General features: G+C 40.8%; 1 protein-coding gene across 1 annotated transcript in view; it reads right to left on the bottom strand.

Moving 5' to 3' along the window:
* DLGAP1 (DLG associated protein 1) overlaps positions 1-20701 on the bottom strand; it is a 642070-nt gene that overhangs the window by 164998 nt on the left and 456371 nt on the right. Inside the window, exon 4 of the mRNA XM_084618849.1 lies at positions 17226-17440. Within this exon, the coding sequence (XP_084474975.1) occupies positions 17226-17440 (215 nt within the window). The remainder of the gene's footprint in view (positions 1-17225; positions 17441-20701) is intronic.

Genomic DNA, 20701 nt, shown 5'->3' on the forward strand with positions numbered 1-20701 from the left:
TAACCTCTTTTTCTGCTCATGGGTTATTTGCAAGAGGTTTATGATTTTTTCTGAAAGTATGCATTATTCAAATTTATTTGACAGTTTTTCTTTTCATTATCGGAATTAATCAAAAACATTCTATTGCAAGCATTTGATGTTAATTATTTAAAATGTGAACTGCCCTGCTTTGTTATGATTGGTCACATAAGTTGCATGATATTGTTTCTGTTCCCAAATTGCACTACTGTGCAAGTACTTATACTGTAAATACTTATACACACATTTAAAATTCAGTTTCCACAAATATTAGCACTTGTGTGCAAATGTGCTCTCCGAATTTGTGTCAGTAAGTCATGATGGTTGGAGTGTTCACAGAAAGCAAACAGAAATGGAAATGGGGAAATGAATTCATTGAAAATTCAACTTGATATTGATGGGAGTTATTTTACAGTATTCGTCTAACACTAATGCTGACATAGATAGTGATATTAGTTAGGAAATCAAGAAGTCACTTTAACCAACTGACAAGGAAGCCCCTATTGGTTCAAATCCCGACAACACGTAAAATGACCAAAAGAAATTGGATGGATATTTGGTGACATCACTCCAGTCCTTAATGATTCACATTGCCAGTTCACAAAACACCCCCCCGCTAGTAGCCTCAGCTGCCTTTTGGCAGATTCAGCAAGAGGCTGAGATACAGAAAGTGAATGGACATGGAGACTGAACTAACCCCGCCTCTGCTCCTCTGCCTACACTCCGAGCTACGGGGGCGTCATGTGCTCAGCAGTGTAGCCTGGGCAGCAGCAGCTCAGCTCAGCCGGGCTGAGAACAAACCCATCCGAATCCCCTGGGTACGTGTTCTGCCCAGCTAAGCTAAGCCAGTGCTATTCCAGTGTGGCTATTCCACTATTTATACTGGCAGTAGCTCTCAGCAAGCTTGTGCCAGGATGTGCCCACAAGCTGGGAATCTCACGCACCGCTCACAGTGTAGACACAGCCTGAGGGTACACCTACCTTGCAGCTGGAAGGTGTTGAGGACACAAACACACCCTAGCTCTCACTGAGCTAGCATGCTAACAAACAGAAGTGTAGCCAAGGTAGTGCAAGTGCAAGGTGGGGAAGGGCTAGCTGCTCCAAGTATGTATGACACATGACCAGGGAAGAGTATAAAAATATCGCTCGGGCATGCAGGAGGGAAATCAGGAAGGCCAAATCACACCTGGAGTTGCAGCTAGCAAGAGATGTTAAGAGTAACAAGAAGGGTTTCTTCAGGTATGTTGGCAACAAGAAGGAAGTCAAGGAAAGTGTGGGCCCCTTACTGAATGAGGGAGGCAACCTAGTGACAGAAGATGTGGAAAAAGCTAATGTACTCAATGCTTTTTTTGCCTCTGTCTTCACGAACAAGGTCAGCTCCCAGACGACTGCACTGGGCAGCACAGCATGGGAAGGAGGTGACCAGCCCTCTGTGGAGAAAGAAGTGGTTCAGGACTATTTAGAAAAGCTGGACGAGCACAAGTCCATGGGACCGGATGCACTGCATCAGAGAGTGCTAAAGGAGTTGGTGGATGTGATTGCAGAACCATTGGCCATTATCTTTGAAAACTCATGGTGATCGGGGGAAGTCCCGGCCGACTGGAAAAAGGCTAATGTAGTGCCCATCTTTATAAAAGAGAAGAAGGAAGATCCTGGGAACTACAGGCCAGTCAGCCTTACCTCAGTCCCTGGAAAAATAAGAGAGCAGGTCCTCAAGGAATCAATTCTGAAGCACTTAGAGGAGAGGAAAGGGATCAGGAACAGTCAGCATGGATTCACCAAGGGCAAGTCATGCCTAACTAATCTAACTGCCTTCTATGACAAGATAACTGGCTCTGTGGATGAGGGGAAAGCAGTGGACATGTTGTTCCTTGACTTTAGCAAAGCTTTTGACACGGTCTCCCACAGTATTCTTGCCAGCAAGTTTCATAGATTCGTAGATAGATTCATAGATATTTAGGTCAGAAAGGACCATTATGATCATCTAGTCTGTACTCCTGCACAATGCAGGCCACAGAATTTCACCCACCACTCCTGCGAAAAACCTCTCACCTATGTCTGAGCTATTGAAGTCCTCAAATCGTGGTTTAAAGACTTCAAAGAGCAGAGAATCCTCCAGCAAGTGACCCATGCCCCATGCTACAGAGGAAAGCGAAAAACCTCCAGGGCCTCTTCCAATCTGCCCTGGAGGAAAATTCCTTCCCGACCTCAAATATGGAGATCAGCTAAACCCTAAGCATATGGGCAAGATTCACCAGCCAGATACTACAGAAAATTCTACAGAAGTTAAAGAAGTATGGGCTAGATGAATGGACTATAAGGTGGATAGAAAGTTGCCTAGATTGTTGGGCTCAACGGGTAGTGATCAATGGCTCCATGTCTAGTTGGCAGCCGGTATCAAGTGGAGTGCCCCAAGGGTCGGTCCTCGGGCCAGTTTTGTTCAATATCTTCATAAATGATCTAAAGGATGGTGTGGATTGCACCCTCAGCAAGTTTGCAGATGACAATAAACTGGGAGGAGAGGTAGATACACTGGAGGGTAGGGATAGGATACAGGGGGACCTAGACAAATTAGAGGATTGGGCCAAAAGAAATCTGATGAGGTTCAACAAGGACAAGTGCAGAGTCCTGAACTTAGGATGGAAGAATCCCATGCACCGCTACAGACTAGGGACTGAATGGCTCAGCAGCAGTTCTGCAGAAAAGGACCTAGCGGTTACAGTTGATGAGAAGCTGGATATGCGTCAACAGTGTGCCCTTGTTGCCAAGAAGGCCAATGGCATTTTGGGATGTATAAGTAGGGGCATTGCCAGCAGATCGAGGGATGTGATTGTTCCCCTCTATTCGACATACGTGAGGCCTCATCTGGAGTACTGTGTCCAGTTTTGGGCCCCACACTACAAGAAGGATGTGGAAAAATTGGAAAGAGTCCAGCGGAGGGCAACAAAAATGATTAGGGGACTGGAACACATGACTTATGAGGAGAGGCTGAGGGAACTGGGATTGTTCAGTCTGCGGAAGAGAAGACTGAAGGGGGATTTGATAGCTGCTTTCAACTACCTGAAAGGGGGTTCCAAAGAGGATGGATCTAGACTGTTCTCAGTGGTACCAGATGACAGAACGAGGAGTAATGGTCTCAAGTTGCAGTGGGAGAGGTTTAGGTTGGATATTAGGAAAACCTTTTTCACTAGGAGGGTGGTGAAACACTGGAATGCGTTACCTAGGGAGGTGGTGGAATCTCCTTCCTTAGAAGTTTTTAAGGTCAGGCTTGACAAAGGCCTGGCTGGGATGATTTAGTTGGGGATTGGTCCTGCTTTGAGCAGGGGGTTGGACTAGATGACTTTCAGGGGTCCCTTCCAACCCTGATAATCTATGATTCTATGTAGGACCTCACCCCTCCTGCTATCGTGCAACCATAGCTACACTTCTATTTTGAATGCACGCTAGCACAGTTATGTCTCCAAGCAAGAATTTTCAACTTCCAGGTCTAGTGCAGACATATCCATAAAGTGGTTCTCCCAGGTCGGGACTGAGCCATTGTGGTAGAGCACTGTAGGGGAAGCTTGCCTATGCTGAACCTCTTCTAAGGATAAACAAAGGACTTCGGTTTCCAAGGATGTCAGTCTATATCTTTCACAAACATTAAAAAATTCATTCACAACACTTAAAAAAAAAAAAAAGCAAATTCCTTAACATGAAACTCATAACACCCTTGTGCCACTTAACTGCAGTTACTCTCCTGAGTGAAACATGAATGAATAAAATCTAGGGTGAGGCATCAATCATAATATTGCCAAACTTGTAAGCAAAAAATAAAATAAACCCCAACCATAAGTATTAAGTTAATGAGGGAGAAACATAACTCTGAGTGTATTTGCATAGAACCAACAATAATGGCTGAACAAAGGAGAGATTAGGGCTACATCTTCACTCTCAAAAAAGGATTTTTTTTTACTATGGGATAACTAACACATGTTAGCTATCCCACTGTAAAAACCTGAGGGGTAAACGAGGCCAAGGGTAGCGAAGGATATAGTGCTGACCTCACCTCGCTACCTTACAGTAAACACTACAAGTGCCTTGTCTCCAGTAGGACTTTCCAGCTATCTCATTGTTCGAAAAAACCCAACCCATCAGTGCCAGTGAAGACAGAGCCTGCAAGAGAGGAGCAGTGTTCCTGACATTCCTGTTAGTAAAAGCAAGGATTAAATAACCAAACATGCTTTACATCTAGAATAATTGCGTTCTGCTGCCAGTGGAAAGTTACAATAGTTGGTCTCCTATTGCCAAGGCTGTCTCATTCTAAGTTCCCACAACAAATCAATATTCTCTAACCCTTAAATATATCGTATCCCATATACAAAGCTAATGAGAGCTGCCATCAAGAAACCACTGCTCCACAACTGCTTTCAGCACCTAGTACAGCACCTAGTAGTATAAATTTGCCAGAAGCTGGGACTGGATGACAGAGGATGGATCCCTCAATAAATGCGCTGTTCTGTTCATTCCCTCTGAAGTATCTGGCACTAGTCACTGTCAGAAGACAGGATACTGGCTTAGCTGGACCATTGATCTGACCCAGTACGGCTGTTCTTATCTATTAACCCTAACTGAGCTCTCTCTTGGCTCCTGGGTCTGAATAGAGAAAACGCTTGAAAACAGGCTGAGCTCTACCTTACAGAGAGAAGAGGGGGTTGCGATGAGTAACAAAGTAATAAGGACAGTAAATGAATTACTGTGACTGGGGCTGGGAAGGTTATTGCAAACCAACTTTGTTTCTTAAATTGGGATCTGGCCTTCTTGGGGAGACCGCATTCTCTTTTTTGTAGGCCCAAACAAACCCAAGGAAAACGAGAATAAAATATTTCTCTCTCTCTCTCATTTACTAAAGACTTGTTGAAACTGAAGCCTAGTATTAAATTTTACTAATACTAACTACTCAGTGAAATATTCCACTTGTACTGAGCCCTAACTGAAAATCACCCAACAAGAAAGCAAAATGAACAGGCTGTCCTATTGGTGTTGAGAAACACATCCAGAGTGAAGATGAAGACCTTTGCTCCCTGCATTCTGCCTCTCCTCACCCTTGGCTGAAATCCTGGCTACTGAAGGCAATTAGATATTTGTCATTAACTTCAATGGGGCCAATATTTCACTCTCCATTTTTGAAACCGCTTGTTTGCATTAGGCCTGAGACGTTTTAGGAGATATTTGCAAAAGTGCCTGAGGGATAGAGGAAAACAAATCCCGTTAAACTCTCCCCCTCTGTACTACAGCCGACAAGGTGGGAGAACCTCACTCTACCACGCAGGGCACTTGCAGGAAGGTGTTTTCCAAGCTGTACAAATTTCTCCCTCCATTCTACAGTAGGTCTGACAAATTCTGCAAAATGTATTGTTCTTTCTTTTTCTTCCCTGTCCCTTCCTTATTTAGCTAATCTTCTCCTGAATTTTTTTATTTTATGTTTACCCTCTTCCATTTCTCTTCTCCTTATTTCCATTTGGTTCTACTGTGGCTTCCCACATCTTTCTTTTCCTTCCTTTTCTTCCTCTCCATCCCACTGCTACTGTTTAAATGCCAGGCCTTCCTTCCTCCCACATCAGTTTAGGAAAAACAGAGAACAATGCAAAAATCATGAATTTCATTATCTTATTTGTACCCCTTTCTCCTGAAATATTGAGCATAATGCCAAAACAGAATCCCAGATATGAAAGCTCACACAACAATGTCTCTTACTACATTTTCAATGCAATCATCTTTTTGGCACTCTTTTTCCCTCCTTTCATTGGGCAGCATCCCAAATGTCAAAATATGTTTCATGTGCTAATATAGAAATAATCCTGTTGCTGTTGCATTACAATGGTGGTCCTTATCATGCAAATGCAGCACACTTCCTCCCAGGTGTGTGGGCTGAGCGTGTGTGCACCTGCCATCCCAACTCTTCCCTCCACAAATTAACTCTGGAGCAAACTCTCTGAGACCTGTGTAGATTATGTGGGATGTTCTGATGTTACAGCTCCATGTACCAGTGATCATGGTATCTCTCTGCCCTTTTATCTCCAGTGGCTTTTTTCAGCCTAATAATGAATAGTATGTTTATTTGGTTATATTTTATAATAAAGGGGGTGGATTATCCCAAAGGTTTGCTTTCTATCTGTAAAGTTTAATGTACCCCAAATGGGAACCCAACCTGGGTCCTAATGCAAATGTCAACATGTTGCAATACAAAGCTTGCCCTCTGGGAGTCCAGGTGGTAGGAGAGTAATAACCATGGGAAGAAGCAGCCAGGGACGAGTTTCTAAAGGAAACAGGGTTTCCTCAAGTGTCTGGCCCTTTTCCACAATCCAGGCCACTAGCAGCCTGCATGCTATATTGTACATGCAACCCCTGCAAGGTTTATCTGACTCTTGCAGTTTGGTTCTCCAGGGACAGATCCAGGATCAACCTTTGAATAGGTGTTGGGAGACTTAATTCCATGATTTGTAATCAGCTGCCCATTTAAAAAAAACATATAAATGTTACATTTTGTGGAGGTGCGTGGGAGAGCCCCAATTATTTTCTTTGGGTTCATATTATTATTGCAATTTTATAATGAATATTCTGTCAATGAATATTCACTGTAGCTCACTGTGTACTGAAACAGTGGGTTTGGGACATCAGGGGGCAATAGACCAGGCTAATCTCTGCTACAAGTCTACTGTTGCCACTGCCATTACTGGGGGTGTGATCTCTCACTCTTTCTGTATCAATTTATCATTATTGTTTGAGGCGGTTGTATAGGTTCTTAGAAGACAGGACACAGAGATTCTCAGTCTCATCTCATTAGATTATATCCTAACACACACACACACACACACACATTATATAAGTGCACGCTCATGCACACACACACACACACACAATATAAGCATATAATAAGTATTTCTCAGTATATAAATTTTAACGTATTGCTTCCAGCCTATGATTAGTAGAAGGGAGTGTTGGCTCATCTTATTTATAAAGTACTATTTATACTGGTAAGTGGGAGGCCACAGGAAGAGACACACTGATGAAATAAGTTACATAACAGAATTCTGTAAATTATAAATCCTTCCTAATGCTTTCCCCAGACATATGCTACTTCTCCTGTGTGTTACTTTCTCATCATTACTGATGCAACTAATTGTGTAGGGTACAGATCAGTAATGCTGTATATACAACTGGGATGCATAAAACTAACTTATCCATAAAATGGTATATTGAAAAAAGTATGGATTTGTGAGTGTGAATTTCCTCTTACTCATCTCTTTGTAAGTTCTCTTTTATAAGACTGGTGAAGGAAATGCATTGGTGATCGAGTTGGACTTTCTTCCACAACATGTATATGATCAAACATGAGATCAAAGCAACAATGCTTTGATCAGATATAATCCAAAATGTAGAGCAAATGGCTGGAAATGTATCCACATTGATTGTGATATTTTAAAAACATATTCTAAAATCCCAGAAACTTCAGTAACCCTATGCCCCCAAACCAGGAAGGATGTTGAATCCGGCAAGCACAGTCAGAACCCCTGTTTTAAACAGGGAGTTTTTGTATGCTGGAGCTGTCACAGTTCAGGGCCACTGCACCTGTATTTCCCCTCAGTGGTCCAGCACAGGCAGCCACTCAGCTTCCAGCTCCCGAGCTATTGCCTGTCTTGGGTGGAGATGTGTCTCTGTCCCTTCTGACCAGGATATTCCCAGGCTGGACAGCTGCCTTTCCTTTACTGTTGCATATAGTGTTGCTCTAGAACAGGGGTCAGCAACCTTTCAGAAGTGGTGTGCCAAGTCTTCATTTATTCACTCTAATTTAAGGTTTCGCGTGCCAACAATACATTTTAACGTTTTTAGAAGGTCTGTTTCTATAAGTCTATAGTATATAACTAAACTATTGTTATATGTAAAGTAAATAAGGTTTTTAAAATGTTTAAGAAGCTTCATTTAAAATGACATTAAAATGCAGGGCCCCCGGACCAGTGGCCAGGACCCGGGCAGTGTGAGTGCCACTGAAAATCAGCTCGCGTGCCGCCTTTGGCACGTGTGCCATAGGTTGCCTACCCCGGCTGTAGAAGAAGAGTTCTGTGTAAGCTCATCTCTGTTTCCTTCACTGAGTCATTCCTAGCACAGAGATGTTACCCTAGGACATCTGCTCCCTTTCTCTTCAGAGATGGATAACTGTGTAATTGCCATAGCTGTAAATTACCAGACAGCTCTTTCTAAGCAAGCCTTCTTTATTTTTAAGGTACAAAGCATTACAGAGAAAACATATTAAAAACTATAAAAGCCTACACACATGCTAACGTACTGTCAGGTGATTACAATTTTTTAATCTCAATTAATTGTGCTGTTCTACAATAATAGAGTACCATTTATTTAAATATTTTTGGATGTTTTCTACATTTTCAAATATATTGATTTCAATTACAACACAGAATACAAAGTGTACAGTGATCACTTTATATTTATTTTTGATTACAAATATTTGCACTGTAAAAAACAAAAGAAATAGTATTTTTCAATTCACCTAATACAAGTACTGTATTGCAATCTCTTTATCATTTGCAGTAGATAATGCTGCCCGCTTTTTGTTTACAATGTCACCTGAAAGTGAGAACAGGCATTTACATGACAATGTTGTAGCCCGCATCGCAAGATATTTACATGCCAGATGCGCTAAAGATTCATATATCCCTTGATGCTTCAACCACCATTCCACAGGATGTGTGTCCATGCCGATGATGGGTTCTGCTCGATAACGATCCAAAGCAATGCGGACTGACGCATGTTCATTTTCATAATCTGAGTCAGATGCCACCAGCAGAAGGTTAATTTTCTTTTTTGGTGGTTAGGGTTCTGTAGTTTCCACATCAGAGTGTTGCTCTTTTAAGACCTCTAAAAGCATGCTCCATACCTCCTCCCTCTCAGACTTTGGAAGGCACTTCAGATTCTTAAATTTTGGGTCGAGTGCTGTAGTTATCTTTAGAAATTTCACATTGGTATCTTTGCATTTTGTCAAATTTGCAGTGAAAGTGCTCTTAAAACGAACAACATGTGCTGGATAATCATACGAGACTGCTATAACATGAAATATATGGCAGAATGCAAGTAAAACAGAGCAGGAGACATACAATTCTCCCTCAAGGAGTTCAGTCACAAATTTAATTAACACATTATTTTTTTAACGAGCTTCATCAGCATGGAAGCATGTCCTCTGGAACAATGGCTGAAGCATGAAGAGGCACATGAATCCTTAGTGCATCTGGCACGTAAATACCTTGCGACGCCAGCTACAACAGTACCATGTGAATGCCTGTTCTCACTTTCTGGTAACATTGTAATTAAGAAGTGGGCAGCATTATCTCCCGTAAATGTAAACAAACTTGTTTCTCTTAGCAATTGGCTGAACAAGAAGTAGGACTAAGTGGACTTGTATGCTGTCAAGTTTTACATTGTTTTGTGTTTGAGTGCAGTTATGTAACAAAAAACCTACATTTGTAAGTTGCACTTTCATGATAAAGACATTGCACTACAATACCTGTATGAGGTGAATTGAAAAATACTGTTTCTTTTGTTTATAATTTTTATAGTGCAAATATTTGTAATAAAAATAATATAAAGTGAGCACAGTACACTTTATATTCTGTGTGGTAACTGAAATCAATATATTTGAAAATATAGAAAATCAAAAATATTTAATATATTTCAATTTGTATTCTATTGTTAAGCAGTGCGATTAATTGTGATTAATTTTTTGAATCGTGATTAATTTTTTTGAGTTAATCGCGTGAGTTAACTGTGATTAATGGACAGCCTTAGTTAATACATTTACCAGAATTCATCCCAACTCTCACATGAGCTCTGGCAAGTGCAGTCTTTTAATACCCACTCTGGGAGCATCCTTGTGGTTACACAAGTTCATCATAGCTTCAGCTCACAACAAGCACACAGTCTTATGAGACTCTAATAAGCCAAGTCCCTCCATTCTTCCCCACAGGACTGGGGCCATGAACCAGGGGTCCTGTCTGTTTGCTGGAACAGGAAGAAGGCCCTGAGGCACATTAAACCCCAGACTTTTATCCAAAAATCTTCTTTGTCTGTTGGTCCCAGGAGAATCCAGTTTGAATTAGTATATGCATATCTTCCTAAGGAGGTGTCTAATGGAGGAAGTACATACGCATCCCCTCACACCCCCATCCCTACTAGAGAGGGTACGTACAGTGTCACAACAACACATAAACAGGTGCATTTGTAATTGCACTCCAAAGGCATTAACCCTAAGTCAATAAGGTTTAAAGTAACTCAATAAAGCTTATCTTAATATCATAAGGTATGTTCAGTATATTACAGCATATTGCCAGTCTGTCAGAAGGGCAGAAGGGGACTAGTGTGCATAGAAGGAAGGCACAGAGAAAACTTCCTTTGATTCCAGGTATCAGGAGAACATATGCACCTTTCGCTGAATATTTTACCTACACATTGGATCAGATAGACATGGATGGGGATAAAGACTGCCTTATACCTTATACTTTTATACTACTTTTCTTACCATAACTAAAATAATTTAAAGATGACTGCACATAATAAAGGGAAAGGTGCTGGTTCAGGATAGATGCACCAGGAACATCAGTCACCTGTTTTGTGCACATTCTTTAAAAGTCAGATTAATAAATCCTGTTTCTATCTATTCAACAACAAAAGATAGTCAAACTATTTACCACTTTTCAGTACTGGGCAGAAAAATGTCACCTTTTCTGTAGGGCCAGATTTTACGAGTTTGTTAATTATTAAAATCCAGGGGGATATTGCCAGCAATGAAAAGAAAAAGCTTCTCCCTTCCTGGTAGGATAATGGGAGTGCAGCAGAGGAGGTGTGGATTTCGAGATCACAGCAAGCTGTGCTTTATTCAGAATTTTACCCATAGCATTTGAAACATGTTCTGTAACCACATGGGAACCATGGCATGAGAGGAAGATTGTAGGAGGGAGATTGTATGGTATAACAACAAAAATCAGCAGAAAACAGAAAATAAATTTCATATGACATAAAGGAGATATGACACAGTTGTGCTTTTAAAAGGTTGTTACTTATAGAAAAAGAAACACAGATAATGAAAAGCATTTCTTTCCTTGGAAGAGAAGAAGAATGAGCAATGGTAGGTAGGTGGGAGGGAGTGTGTGGGCTGTGTGAGGCAAAGTACATTTGGAGAGAAAAAAATCCCACATAATGAAAAAACAATGAAAGCAAAAGAGGAGATGGTTTTAAGTTACCCGGCCCATTTTTCTCCCAAAGATAAAGTTAAGACCAACTAGATGTCACACAGGAGTTCATACACAGGGTGGTGGGGGAAGAGATGAGACAAGCAGAAAGGACTGCTAAAAGTCCCTGAAACATTACCACTGCTGTCTCTTTAGAACAACTCCTTTCACATCCACCACTTTCTCTTCTTCACAGTTAGAAAAGACAAGATTGGGGAGGGGAGAGGAACTCAGCTGCAGGGTATTGGAATTGGAATTTAGGGTCTGATCCAAAGCCCACTGAAGTCAATAAGAGTCTCCATTGACGTGAATGGATTTTTGATCATTCCCATAAAGTCTTTTATTTGTGTACAGATTTAGCCTGAGTCAACAGTGACCAAAGGAAGCAATTTGTTATGTATCTCACCATTGCTAGGTAGCCTATGTGAAATGATTTAGGGGCTTTAGTGCAGATCCCAGCAGACATGATCACAAAATCGAAACTATAGATTCATATATTCCAAGGCCAGAACGGATCACAGTGATCACCTAGTCTTTATCTCCTGTAAAGCACAGGCCACAGAACTTCCTCCAAAATAATTCCCAGAGCAGATCCTTTAGAAAACATCCAATCTTGATTTAAAAATAGTCAGTGATGGAGAATCCACCATGACTCTTAGTAAGTTGTTCTAATGGTTAATTACTCTCAGCATTAAAAAATATGCCTTATTTCCATCAAAACTGTAGGATTGGACGACTCAAAGTCATAGACTTTAAAGGTCAGAAGGGACCATCGTGATCATCTAGTCTGACCTCCTGCACACTGCAGGCCACAAAACCTCACCGACCCACTGATCAGGGAAGCCGAGGAATGAACACACAGAGAAAACAAACTATCCTCAACCCCCCTGAGATGGTCTCCTTAAGGTCAAGGTTGAGTCATATTAATAGAGCAGTGAGAAGAAACTTGCACTGCCACTGACTGGGCTGGTTGGGGCTTGTTTTCTGGAGCATACTTGAGTTCCCAGAGATTACTTGGATACTTTTCACAAAAACTCACATTAAAAAAAATATTGTAGAAGTACGTTTCACGCATTAAGACCCTGGGAACGGTGTGGGCATGATCTCACACAAAATGTCAATCTGGACTGTCAGAAAACGATTATATTTAACATTATTTCATATTGAAAAGTAGATAATAAGGAAAGAGTATTCTCCATTTTTTCCATGTTAGTGACTTAGGTGCTGCTTCATCAAAGCCCATAAGTTTATGACATCAATGGGACTTAAAGGTGCTTAAAATTAAGCATGTGCTTAAATGCTTTCCTGAATAGAAAAGGACTTAAGAAGAACTTACTTAAAGTTAAGTATAGGTTTAAGTACTTTTCTAAACGGAGGCCATAATGAAAACAAAGCTCCTGCCCTCCCCTTTTTTAAATCTCTGGCTACCACATACATTTCTGCTGCTTCGCACCTTAGATTTCACTAAAACCATTTTTAAGTGGTGTGGAGAACTTGTGTTTTTATTTTTTAATTAATTCCATGCATTTTTACTAATCTTGCCTCTCCTATGTCCAAGAGGGAGCATACTTGATGTGGAATATTTTAACCTCCCACCAAACAGCATTTCTATTGTGAGTTTTAGTGTTCTTGGAACTAACAATGGACTTTGGGTCCGATATATTCAAAGGGCTCCATCAGAAGAAGTCAGCACCAGTCCTGGTAGTGTCTCAGCATAAAAGCCACCTGAGTGTGGGGTTTGTGGTGGTGCAAGGTGTTTAGGTCCACTTTCTGACAGGTACTAAGCAGGTACTGCCCCCATAAGTGGAAAATTTTGGCCTAAGAGAGAATGTGGCAAGAGCTGCGGCGAGATGTGCTGATTCACTGTAGCTTTGAGCAGTCATCACTGAGCCTATGAAACTCCCTGCAGAAATTAAAGCTGCCCTCCCCAATGGACACCAGGTAACGACAGTAACGGAAACAACACCTGGCTTCCCCTAGGTCAGAGTGGATCAGGCTGGTATGGAAAGGCACAATTAGCATCTTCTTGTGCCAGAGGGTCTGAATTCGTCCTCCTGTCTATTCATTACTACGGTCAAGAATATGACATTGTTAATAATAACCAATGACCACCATCTCAGATGAGGTGTCCGAGACAAGTGCAGGACAGGAGGACAAGGAATGAGGGGAAATTAATGAGGGAAATTCAGAAGGATACTTTTGTCACTAATCACAGACAACAGAGGAGACATAAGTTAAAAAAATTAAAAGCTGTAGCCCTAGGCATCTTTTACTAATTTTAGGTTATTTTTTTGGTTCAGTGAGTTATGATTCACTATTACAGCTGTGAGGTTCTGCAGAGAACAGGGAGAAACAATTGTTAGCTTAAATCTCAGGCAAGTAAGACTCTAAGTACACCATTCTCTTTTATGGAACAGCATTTCTTTTACAGATTTATGTCAATTCACCAGTCTAGAATCACTTTACTATACATGTATCAGTGCTGCCATCTCTACAATTTTCCTGTGACTCTCATGACATTTGGAGTTTTTCTTAGAGCCCTAGATGCTGACTGATCTCAGCTTTCATTTTTAAAAAGAGGTTTCTCGCTCTCTTGGCTGCAGAGAAAAGTGTTTGAAAATGTGAACCCTAAAAGCTGCAACAAAGGCAACTAAAATTAACCTATATTTTATTATTTTTAACATCTCCAAAGTCAAATTGTAAAAATCCCAACATTGTAAAAATCCCAATGTATTAAAGCCCATCAGATGAGTTTTTCTTGCACACTTGGGGTTGGTGGTATTGAAGTCCAATGAAGCCCTGAGTAAGAGATACAGCATAAACTGCATGTAGAGATTACGGAGATTTTGGCTGTAAATATTCATACCTAAGGCTAAGATTTTGTCATGATTTTCTTAGTAAAAGTCATGGACAGGTCATGGGCAATGAACAAAAATTCAGGGAAGCCATGACCTGTCTGTGACTTTTGCTGCTGCAGCTCCATGGTTTCCCCCACCACCATGGTGGCTGGGAGCTGTGGGGTTCCCTCTCCGCTGTGGCAGCTGGGAGCTGCAGGGTGATCAAATTTCCCAAAGAGAAATTGGGACACCCCAGCTGCTCACCTGAGGCATCCCCCCTGCCACCACAAGAGGCTGTTGCCCGTCACTTGTCGCTACTGTCGCCGGAACCCTGCCAGGGCCCCACTGGCTGTCAGCTCGAGAGTCCTGGAAGCCATGGATTCCCTGACTTCTATGACCTCTATGACATAAATGTAGTCTTATTCATAACTAACTCCAGGAGTGGCCCTGGGTATAATCAGGGTGGATTTGTGACTCTGAGTATCAAAATTCCTCACAGGGCACCTTTCTTATCCCAAAAGGAGGGTAATTTACTGCGGCCGTGATGAGGGTGCAGGTTACTTTTCCCAGTCTGTCCAGCTGTGTGGGCTGGCATATTGGGGCAGAGCCTGCCTGCTCCCTGCCCCTTTTTTCCCTAGTCCCAGTCACTTTATGCGTGGGAGTAGCAACCACTCTCTGAACAGGGCTTGGACTCAAGATCCTTACGTCTTCACCCCTACTCCTCTGCATTGGAGTATGACAGCTACGAACAATCTAGTGCTCAGTTAATTCAGTTAAAAATGTAATTCCCTGGACAATATCACAATGGCACTGTAATACTCTGACAAGATACAGACAGACAGAAGTTGATCAATCTTGGTGTTGCTAGCGAGCCAAAAACACCAGTGAAATCTATGCTTAGTTGATTCATGGCCTCTCGGATGAACCCACAGAACAAAAGTGACAGTTAACAAACTAGGTTCTATTTGTAGCTTTGCCATCCATTTACTGGGGAATGGCCGGGGAGCGGGGGAGAGGCGGGGAGCGGAGTAATAGATTTCTGTATTTTCTAATATGTAGTTTGTTCACTCTTTGCTCCCAACTGTTCTTCCATGTCTATCATTTTGGTGGCATGACTGACTTTAGGGGACTACTCGTATGCTTATTAAGCATAGTGCTTAAATGCTTTACTGGATCAGGGCCAGAGTGCTCAGCATTTTGTAATATTGAGACCAATAAAATTAAGAAGCAAGAGAGTAACTGGAATCCATTTAGATTAGGCCATGGAGCCCCAGGCCAGAACATGGCTTTGCTGTCACAAGGGGAAAAAAAAGTTCAGTAACAAATTCTGCAAACTAAGATTTCTGAAACCTGAACACAAGGCCACAGACTGTGAACACTATCTAGAGTTCCAGGAGAGAAGAAGCCAAAGGACAGGGAATGACAGACACTGATCCTGGATGTTGCTGAATTGCCCTGCCTACACTCGGAAAACATTTAATGATTTCCTAGTATTGCTAACAACAGTTATGCTCCACTGCTATTAGCCATAAATTCTGAATTAGAATCTGACAGATATTCCTGCTTCCCTGGAAATAATAATTCATTAGAAACTCTTTTCACCTAATGTAAATCTAGGGAAAAGTTACACTAGAGTTTTCTGGCTACTGCCACCAGTTCACAGTTACTCCCTTCAACTGGACACATTTAACTTAATCTAACCTAATTTAACATAATCTGGTCGATCATATTCTGCTAAGCGATTGTCACCTTGGTATCTCAATGCCTCCCAAAATTATGACATGTACACATGTTTTCAGTCTCCTTATTAGATGCTTTGGCTCACTCTCCTGTCTGAGTTGTTGCTTGGGTACTCTTCCTTTCCCCCTCTTTCATAGTGCACTGCATAGTAATCAGTAACATGTTTCCTCAATTTCCACAATAACAACATTTTTCAAATAGTTAATTTGCATTATTATGAATTTTTACTTTGGGTCCCAGCTGTTAAAATATTTTACAAAATGTTATGACATTCTCACAAAGAATCTTCAGAATGAATGTTTGAAACATTAGCCAGCTCTAGTTAGATAAAACTATTTGATTTTTAGTTAGTTTGGGTCAAATCCTGCTTTGATGTAAATCAGTTGAAGTTTTGCCACCGATTTCAGTGGCAGAAGCAGTGGGCTCTTGTTCTTTCATTGTTGTTTTGTGTTCTGACCCAGCACAAATGTAGATTAAATATATGTTATACTATTTGAGTTTTTTAAATTATATACTGAATGTTTTCTTTGGTCTTAAAAACACAATCTATTTTGAGTGCTGCTTTTAACTCAAAAAACACATTCCAAGCAACTTAACATATCTCCAAAGTTGTTTCATCTAGCAAAGCTCTATCCACAAGCTACTACCTCCTCCAGTATATTGACACTTTGCTTCTCCATTATCTGAAACTCCTTAGGGACTTTAGCCTTTGTGAAAAGAGCTACAAATATTAAAAAATGATGATTTTAGATTCTCTGTGTCACTTTGTAATTTTTTTATTGAAGTCTTTTTAAAGCAATTCTCAGTCTTAATTTTTTGGTCATAGTTCTCAATTAAATAATAATGTAATTTTGGATTGGGGGGTTGAAGATATGGACTTCTCTATTTTCTGATGCTCACTCTTCAGGGCTTAATGTCAAAACCCTCTTTGAGGATTTACAAAGACTGATTTAGGGCTAATTTCACATGCCTCGCTCATGTTAAATTTTACTCACCCTTGCATAAATACATATACAGTTGAGTAAGGCTTGTGGAATATGGCACTTAAGGTTTTAATTCAACAAGGTGTTTAAAGAATGTATGTAATTTTGAGCATGTGAGCAGTCTCATGGAAATTAGTGATTTTAGGTGCTTTTGTTGGTTTGAATCCTGAACATTAGTGCCCCAGTTCAGGAAAGCACTTAAACATGTGTTAAAATTCACCCCATTCAGGAAATCATTTATGAGGACTCAACTGGGACTTTAACACATGCTTAAGCACTTTCCTTATTTTGGGCCCAGAAAGTGGAGAAAGGAGAGAGGAACAGAAATGTGTTTCTCTGAGGATCAGTGGTTCATTCCGACACTGTCTTACTTGAGGGTGGTGAGTTCCGTAAGTGAGGGCTGGGTGGCCTTGAGATAGCTCTCCCTTCGTGCTGCAATCTTTGGCGATGGCTTTGGGCTGGTGTCTGAGTCCCCACTATCATCGTCCCCCATGGCTTTAATGTAACTGCCACTGCGCATCCGCCGGCATGGAATCTCGTCATCTTTGCCTCGCGGAGCATACCCGGTCCATTCATCTTGGGGAACCTAGAGTAATAAACACAATTCACATATTCAGTATACCTTCTTCTGTAGCAACAGTAAGATTAGAAAACAGTAAATTGCAACTGAGCTTTCATTGAAAGGATATATGACTCTGATTTTGGTTTTCTAAGTAAAGCCCTGTGGCTCCAGTACAGTTAACATATTTGCAGGAAAGAAAAGGGTTAGCCCTTTGCATGGTACAGAGGGGACAAATCTAGATTCGTGAATCAGAATCTCTTCAAACACAGTGTGTATGCGTTCTGATCTGAACCCAAACCTAGGGTTTTGGTTCAGGATATATTCCACACCAGAAGGCCTTACTTTCCATTTCCAGTTTAGATGCATGTTAAATGTAATGAAGCAACATATATAGCTGTGTGACTCTAAGGCTGTTTTCTATGTACTGCACCTTTTATAGTAAAGTGAACCCAACAGTCTGCCTGCAGGGATGCTCCCTCTGAGTTTCAGAAGTTCAAAATGGCTGTGTGTTCAAAATCACACCTATACACCCCTCTCTCTCTTATGGTGACTTTATATTTGTTCTTTCTCCTTGTTATTTCCTTGAAATTAAAATAAAAATTGTCCAAACATTATATTTTCCCCTTGTTTATAGAAAACCATAACAATGAGAATGTGTTTTCAGACAATTTTGGAAATTCCATGAGAACAGCTGCCTAGTCCATGCCTTGCCTCCCATTGCTGTTGTCCTGGGGTTACTGGACATCATCTTGGCCCGGGGAAGTGGAGAAAACACGTGCCTGAATAACAGCAGCAGCAGAAACGAGAGCAGATGTGAAGTGGAACAGAGTTACTGTAGGAGGGGTCCTGCAGTCAGTTCTTTTACTGAAGCACCCCAGGTTTCCCAGAGTGGTCTAATTTGAGTAGACTCTCCAAAATCAAAAAAGCAAGTAGGCAACATTTTAAAGAAATAAAGTACCTGTAATCTTTAGTTTTCCCACCTATTCTTTTCTCCTTCCCTGTACTGAGATCAACATATAAAGGCAATTTATATGGCTCACACAGTGATCATTATATGTTATACTAAACAGACACGGTCAAATTTTAGGGGTCAAAATTTGATCTACAACATTTGAATAGTAGTGTCCCCCTAATAGGGATTACAATTTGTAGTCCCTTTTCATGTGGAAATTGGTGCTATATAAATTGTTAAATGTGATCCCACAACACACAACTTTCAGTGCAGCTTACTGAGTGTGCATTGCTTCTTATATACTGTCTCCTCTTATAGGACTTATGCAGCAGTTCGTTTAACCTGTCATAACGAAAACTCAAACATTTACCTAGTTGTTTGTTAAATTTAAATTAACATTCAGTTGCTGACTTCCCACAACCAGGAACATGACAAGTCCTGAAGGCAGATAAGCCCTTTCAAATGTAACTACAGCCAATGCAGGTCAAGCTTTATGGCATACGAACTCTGGCAATGTTGCTATAAAACATAACTCAACAAAACACTGCACCAAACGAAGAAAAAAGTATTCCACAGACCCCAAATGATTATAATTAGCCACCCAAGCAAACTGGTGCAGTTTTTGGTTCTTTTATTTTTTTTCCTGTCTCATCCAGGACCTCATCAAATCCTGAATCCTTTCTTCACAACATTTCCAAAATTCATTCCTTCTTCCCTCCCTACTGCCATGACAATATTTCTTTTTTTGGTAACTTCATGCTGACTATTGCAGCTTTTTTCCTTTTGACTTCCTCCTTTCTCATCTCTTCTTCCTCCAGTTCATCATCCTTCTCTGCTACTATTATTGTGTCATCATCTTACTGGAATTTCTGCACTGGCTCCTCCTCCTCTTCTGTATTAAGCTTCTGTTTCTCTTCCAAAGTACCCCAGGGGTGCAAATCCTGGCCCTACAGAAGTCAATGGGAGCTTTGCTATTGATTTCAATGGAGACAGGATTTCACCCCATAAGTCTACTCTTGCCTATATCTCTCCCATAATTTCTTTTTACCACTCAAGCATCTTTCCTGACTGCTCCTTACTCCTTTGCACGCTTCTTTCTTCATGCCTTCTTTTACACCCATCTATATCCTTGAAATAATTCCCAGTAACTGTCCTGAAAACTCTAGTTCTGTGAAGCTTTACAGTTCAAATGACCACAGCACACTGAGTTTGTTTTGTATTGTGTTGCTCTCTATTGTACCTATTAATGCCTCAGGAATTTAAGCTCTTCAGAGAAGAGACATATTTTGGGTTGGACCTAGTTCACCTATTAAACAATCCCACATATATTTACATTGCCATATGAAACCCCCCCCACACATTTAAATAAATCTCTCTTCCACCCCTCTCCTTCTGAATAACTGGTGGGGGACTTCAGAGGAAGGTACTTTCAGCAGGAAGTACCTGCTAAAGGGAAGGTGGGCCACCTGGAGATCAGGAGTTAAGAAACCAAACAAGAACTGTAAATTAGGCCCAAATCCAGCTTTGGTTTCATATTAACACTCCAGGGACTGATTTAGAGCTGATGCCCTGAACATGATACACCTAACTCCAAATTTGGAGTTCCAGTTCATGCCCACTTCTTGTATGGGTACATTTGTACATGTACATATCTTTTGATATTGGCTTTGACTTTGGATCCACGGCCTATAGAAATAGGGAGTATTTTACACTTTTTCACCAGTACACTTGTGACACACACACACAAATCTCCTTTTCTGCTTAGATTCTTGCACCGTTTCCAGGGTAAATAAAATAAAATGCGTGCAGTCCATACCCTTAGCATTTCTCAAATACACCTAGGAGCATGCAAAATCACCCCCTCCCGTTACCTCCTGTGTTGGGAATAAAGAGTTGAGTTTCCAAATTGTTCATAAAGAAGTTGACACAAGATTAGTAAAATCAGGGCTTGCTGACATCGTGAATGAAAAGTTGGGACACCTCACAAGAACTTTACAACAAATAAGAAAAGCTCAAGAAAAATAGATTTCTAGTCACCCTTAGGATAAAGATTATTTAAAGTCTTATTATGTCCAGTACATCTGAATGCTCTGAGGAAACATTTACCTCATAAATCTCTTCTGTTTAATTTCCATTCATTATGTTTGATTTTAGTATCTATGTTTACCTTGTTATACTAAATTAATTAAAAACAAATTATACTGAATTAAATTAAAAACCTATGTTAATGCAACATTAAGGCTGAGACTTTTAATTGATCAAAAGTTTGGGAATTCAAAGTTAATACACATCACCCATATTTCAGCCAAGTGGAGCGCCTGTAGTTTTTGCAA

This window comes from Lepidochelys olivacea, assembly GCF_965140295.1.
Source record: "Lepidochelys olivacea isolate rLepOli2 genome assembly, chromosome: 2".
Lineage (NCBI taxonomy): Eukaryota > Metazoa > Chordata > Testudines > Cheloniidae > Lepidochelys > Lepidochelys olivacea.